The 6,367-nt window shown below is 36.7% G+C and overlaps 1 protein-coding gene across 1 annotated transcript; it reads left to right on the top strand.

Moving 5' to 3' along the window:
- The first annotated feature begins 3,412 nt into the window (after nt 1–3,412).
- Nucleotides 3,413–4,127, top strand: LOC106090260 (general odorant-binding protein 56h-like). Its single transcript, XM_013256396.2, has 2 exons — nt 3,413–3,496; nt 3,552–4,127. The coding sequence occupies exons 1-2, from the start codon at nt 3,440–3,442 to the stop codon at nt 3,909–3,911; spliced, it is 417 nt and encodes a 138-aa protein (XP_013111850.2). The 5' UTR covers nt 3,413–3,439; the 3' UTR covers nt 3,912–4,127.
- The last annotated feature ends 2,240 nt before the right edge of the window (nt 4,128–6,367 follow it).

Here is a 6,367-nt window from a genome sequence, read left to right as displayed (position 1 = left end):
AAGATCAGTCAAAAGCATTGCAAGAACTACCAACAGATGGGTGCGGTTTATGGGCTGGTGGCATCATTGGACCATTCTTCTTCAAAGATGATGCGAATCGTAACGTTACTGTGTATTGTGAGCGCTATCGTGAGATGATATCCAACTTTTTTTTGCCCAAAATGAAAGAGCTTGACTTGCATGACATGTGGTTTTAACAAGACGGCGCCACATGCCACACAGCATGCGTAACAATGGACTTATTGAGAGGCGAGTTCGGTGAACATTTTATTTTACTTTCGAGACCGGTCAATTGGCCGCCAAAATCGTGCGATTTAATACCTTTCGACTATTTTTTGTGGGGCTATGTTAAAGCTCATGTCTATACAGACAAGCCCGCTTCAATTGACGAAATTGGAGGACAACATTGAAGCATTTATTCGTGAGATACCGGCCGAATGTTGGAAAGAGTATGCCAAAATTGGACCTTTTGAGTCGCAGTCACGGTAAACATTTGCATGAAATAATCTTCAAACTTAAAATTATATGGATCGCTCTATCGATTCAAATAAAGATTTTTTTTGAATTTTAGGTTTTTTTTTAACTTTTCTATAGCTCTTTAAAAATCACCCTTAATTTGAATTTAACATAATACCCCACTGTGCTGGAGTGGACGTAGATAGGCGATACATACTAATAGTAGGACAATATTTGGCACAGGTTTGCAATTAAATTCTCAAAGGTATATATAAAATTTCAGCCAAAGCGGAGAAGAACTGCGCCCTCTAGAAGCTCAAGAAGAGATCGGTTTATATGGCAGGTACATCAGGATACGAACCGATTTGAACCGTACTTAGCACTGTTGCAAGTGATACCAAAACCCCACGGGCAAATCGCCCTTTAGAGGCTCAAGATCCAGGGTCGGTTTATAGGGCAGCTATATCAAAACTTGGGCCGGTTTGGCCAATTTACAATCCCAACCAACCTACACCAATAAGAAGTATTTATACAAAAAAATTTGTGTAATTTATGTACCATTATTTTTTTGAATGACTTAGCATATGTTGGTACGTCATTTCTATTCATTGTCTATGATATTCTGGTTGAAAATTGGATCTAAACATTGTAATTCCTTTATTAAAACAATACAATTGTGTTTTTGATTAACATATTATCTCTGTAATTTAAGTTTGCATTAGGTGAAATGTTATTCTATTGACCAGAGACATGTTTTTGCTTACATTTCCTAAGTCACTCGACCGATCTGCTCAATATACTGATTACTCTAAGCTTTGTCAAAAAAACGAAAAAAAAAAATATTTTGTGTGAGAATGTGTCTATAACAGTGACGAGCACACAAATGTTTTTATGTTCAAGCCCTTGGGCTTGCTTGCGATTATTTTCTTGCATGCGTACACCGTAATGTGGGATATGAGAATGAGTATTTTTTTGGCATCACTGGTCTGTACGCTCGAATGCTAACCTTTTCAGTATAGTAGGAGAGACACAGGAGAAAAATTATTGGTCCGATAAACGAATAATCGTTTGTGGCTATTTTAGCACTTTTACCATTACAGAAATTTTGGTTTTACATAAAAGAAAGTTTACTTTAACGTAGGATTTACAGCAAACAAAGTTAGTTACGTTCAGTATGGCTAAGGTTTTGGAGGACACCGAAGCGCAGAGGTTAGCATGTCCGCCTATGACGCTAAACACCTGGATTCGAATCCTGGTGAGACCATCATAAAATTTTCGGCGGTGATTTACCCCTCCTAATTCTGGCGACATTTGTAAAGTACTATGCCATGTAAAAACTTCTCCAAAAAAGACGTGTTGCACTGCGGCATGCCGTTCGGACTCGGCTGTAAATAGGAGGCCCCTTATCATTGAGCCTAAAATTTGAATCGAACTGCACTCATTGATATGTGAGAAGTTTGCCCCAGTTCCTTAATGGAACGTTCAAGGGCAAATTTGTAATGTTGTATTGCTATGTTTATGCTAACGTTTGAAAACAACTTCGTAATAAAAGTTTTTTGTTTATAATTTTTGTCTGTTTCTCTTTCGAGACGAATTCAATGATCGGAGATGCAAATAGAAAAGGAAATCCGAAGATAGCAACACACCAATCACTATGGGACGCGTTTCGTCTTTGGTTAGAAGACTTTTCAACCATATTAGGTGTAATGGCTTCAAGGGCCTTGCGTTGGTATGTTGTATTTGAATCGTATTAATAACGAAAACGCATCTGTGACACAATTACCACATTAGCCAAGCTCGACAACCCTGCTTATTGGCTGTACTTTTCCCAATGCATGTATTTTTGTGTAATGACAGACATTCTTTCTGTGACAAATTACACTTCTTCCGTATCACACATGATTTTGTGCATCTGTTGGAAGTAGTATTGATGGTTTCGAACGCTAAGACAACGGCAATGGCTCTGGCTGTTGTTCCGTATGCCCAGGCTCGAATCCTGGCCGGACTCTGTCGAATTTTTAATTTTTCAAGTTTTTTGCCTGTTTAGGCGAAGATCATTCAATTTTACAATCTTAGTTTGTTTCACTTTTGAGACGAGCTCAATGATCGGAGATGCAAGGTGTTTATCGTAAAAATATCCCAAACGCTTTATTTTTTCGTGTTTCTTCCGTATAGACAAAAATACATTAAAATTTTTGAGGTCTAAAAGGCATTTTGGTTTGATTTTATTAAAATTAAGAACATTACATTGCGTTTAACGCATAAATTTCCATGGGTAATTTGGTTCAACTCTGTTGACATATTAAAAAGGCTGTCATTTAGACCGTTTCTTCACTCCCGGTAAAATTCCCATTTGGTAACAAAGGCAAACCGATTCAAGATTTAAGCTCAATGATAAGGGACCTCTTTTTTATAGCCGAGTCCAAACTGCGTGTCGCAGTGCGAAACATCTTTGGAAAAAAGTTTTTACATGGGATAGTACCTGACAAATGTCGCCGGCATTTTGATGTTCTCTTCAGGTTTCAAACCCAGGCTTTCCTAGCCATAATCCATATGAGTGTAGTGTATACCTTAACCCTTGATGAAATGCTGATATGTGTTCTACCATTTTTCGGAGATATCACTCTTCAACGTTTTTTAAAAATGTGCGCTGTTATTCCCAAATGTTGCATATTTGCCACTACTAAATCACTCGCTAGTATTGTGCACCTTCGATATTATTTTGTGTTCGTTGAACCAATGGATTTTAAATATTAAATAGCATTATTACAAGCAATAAAAGTTATAATTATATATAAATATATATTTAAGTACAATTAATTCGTTTAACCAGCAAAAAGAAGTAAACGTTTTTTCATTAACACTGTTACTATTCATGGCTGACCATTTTTGTATAAATACCAATAAATGTCGCCTTAACAATAACAATATTTTTATTCGACTTTAATATCCAAAACTTATCACTCGCACTAAGCCAATCATTATGAAAGTGGTATACTTTTGTTTTACATGTGTTTTGTTAGCCGTTATTCCAATAAAGGTAAACTGTTTAGATATGCAATTGTGTCGATTTAGTTTCTTACTTTTTAATCCAGGCCGACTACGTGGAAAATTTTAAAGCTATATTGGAAAGTTGCCAAAAAGAATTCCCCATTACTCAGGATGATAAAGAGAAAGCCCTTGCTGGAAACTTAAATCCGAATCCTAGTGAAGCATTTAAATGTCATTTGAAGTGCGTTATGGAAAAGAAAGACCTATTTAAAAATGGATCTTTTAATGTGGATCATTTTGTTGAAATGAGTCAAAAAAATCCTCTGATAAAGGATCATTTGGAGGATATACCTAAAATAGCCGACAAATGTAAGAGCGCTTCAGGTTCGAATGATTGTGATACTGCTTTCAAAATAACAGCTTGTCTAATGGAGAACAAGGGCTTTGTTATGCCACATCATTAGTTTGAAATCAAGAAATTAAGAATATTACTTCAGCTAGTATAGTGACAATACAGTCTTGTAATATTGCAAATTGCAATTTAGCTTATGAACACTACATTAAGGAAAAGGACAAACAGTTTGCTCCATGTTGTAATATAGTTTTCCTCAAATAAATAGTTAAAACACTTATATTAACAAGTATGTACACAAAACAAATATAATTCAATGTATAGACAAGCAATGAGACTTTTGATTTAACTTTGTAGCCCTGGACTACTGCTCCCTCCAACCAAAAAAGGGTGCTGCGTTCCTTTAACTTAGACAAAGACGCAAAGAATTTTTAAAACCATAAGGAAGGCTGTTAAGCTCTGCTGGAATGATCTGATATTTGGAGCAAAGAGGATTGCTTCGAAATAGACTGTAACGAGAATCGACTGCAGTCGAGAATCTGCGTTTCTTAAACTTAGACGAAGATGCAAAGAATTTTTCAAACCATTAGGAAGACTGTAAAGCTGTGCTGGGATGATCTGATGTTTGGACCAAAAAGGAGCGATTCGAGATAGACTGCAGCGAGGATCACCAGTTTATTGAGAAAGTCGGGAATATGCGTTCCTCAAACCTAGACAAAGATGCAAAAAATTTTTCAAACCATAAGGAAGACTGTAAAGCTCTATTACGATGATCTAATATTTGTACCACAGAGGGGTGTGCTTCGAGATAGACTGCAGCGAGAATCACCAGTATATTGAGTTAGTCGAGAATCTGCGTTCTTAAAACTTAGACAAAGATGCAAAGAATTTTTCAAACCATAAGGAAGACTGTAAAGCTCTGCTGGGATGATCTGATATTTGGACCAAAGAGGGTTGCTTCGAGATAGATTGTAAAGAGAATCGCCAGTATATTAAGATAGTGGAGAATCTGCGTTCCTCAAACTAAGGCAAAGATGCAAAGAATTTTTCAAACCATAAGGAAGGCTTTAAAGCTCTGCTGGGATGATCTGATATTTGGACCAAAGAGGTGTGCTTCGAGATAAACTGCAACGAGGATCGCCAGTATATTGAGGTAGTCGAGAATCTTCTTTCCTCAAACTTAAGCAAAGATGCAAATATTTTTTCAAACCATAAGGAAGGCTGTAATGCTCTGCTAAGATGATCTGATATTTGGACCAAAGAGGATTGCTTCGAGATAGATTGTAAAGAGAATCGCCAGTATATTAAGATAGTGAAGAATCTGCGTTCCTCAAACTAAGGCAAAGATGCAAAGAATTTTTCAAACAATAAGGAAGGCTGTAAAGCACTGCTGGGATGATCTGATGATTGGACTAAAGGGGAGTGCTTCGATATAGATTGTAAAGAGAATCGCCAGTATACTAAGATAGTGGAGAATCTGCGTTCCTCAAACTTAGGCAAAGATGCAAAGAATTTTTCAAACCATAGGGAAGGCTATAAAGCTCTGCTGGGATGATCTGATGTTTGGACCAAAGAGGAGTGCTTCGAGATAGACTGCAGCGAGGATCACCAGTATATTGAGATAGTCAGGAATATGCGTTCCATAAACTAAGACAAAGATGCTAAGAAGCCTGTAAATCTCTGTTGGGTTGATCTGGGGACGAGGTGACAATGGTCAATCACTTTTTTATCATTGCCCCTTCTGTAGAAGATGCAGGATAACGGGTGAATCCATGTCTGTACTTTTGCACTAGTATAGAAAACTTAAAACTTAGGTAAACGCTTAGGAGACGTACTCTCTGGTTAGACTAGTTCCATTCGTCTTTAAACCCACAACTATAGAATAGGGGGAATATTCTTTTTTTATTTCGTTTGCAACACAACCAAACATCCTTTTCCGACCTTAAAATACTGCCTGTAATCATGCTCTTGAACAAATCCTATGGACCTTATTTGGATATAAATTTGATTTCGATATAAAATTGGATATAAATTTGCTTATTTACGTAGCCATTCAACCAGAAATGAGCCTCATCGCTGAACAAAATTTGTCAAAATTTGAACACATTTCGAACCGAACACTGATTTTGGTAATAAAATTCAATGATTTGCAAGCGTTGCTCGTTAGTAAGTCTATTCATGATGAAATGTCAAAGCATACTGAGCATCTTTCTCTTTGACACCATGTCTGAAATCCCACGTGATCTGTCAAATACTAATGCATGAAAATCCTAACCTCAAAAAAATCACCCTTTAGCTGGCATATAGACCGATCTGTCGATATAAGTTCTTTAGATCACAAGATGAGCATCTATTAGGCGATTTTGATGAAATTTTACATTAAGAAACAATGGGATAAATTCTCTTTTATCAATCAATGCTTTCCGACTCAAGTCTAAGCTCCATAAGCCCTAACATATTATTGCCCAATACGATCCAGATCAGACCATAAAGACCGATGTTCCTCTTTAAGATTTTGAGTCATTAAAAGTCGCATTTATTAGCCGATTTGATTGAAATGTTTCCAGA

The sequence above is a fragment of the Stomoxys calcitrans genome, chromosome 5 (assembly GCF_963082655.1).
Source record: "Stomoxys calcitrans chromosome 5, idStoCalc2.1, whole genome shotgun sequence".
Classification (NCBI taxonomy): Eukaryota; Metazoa; Arthropoda; class Insecta; order Diptera; family Muscidae; genus Stomoxys; species Stomoxys calcitrans.
This window is presented reverse-complemented; position numbering and strand designations above follow the sequence as displayed.

Excerpts from the sequence above, each read along its gene's own strand:
- LOC106090260 (XM_013256396.2), top strand. The coding sequence starts at position 3,440 with ATGAAAGTGGTATACTTTTGTTTTACATGTGTTTTGTTAGCCGTTATT. Across the intron at positions 3,497-3,551 it reads TAGCCGTTATTCCAATAAAG|GCCGACTACGTGGAAAATTT; the intron begins GTAAACTGTTTA and ends TTTTTAATCCAG.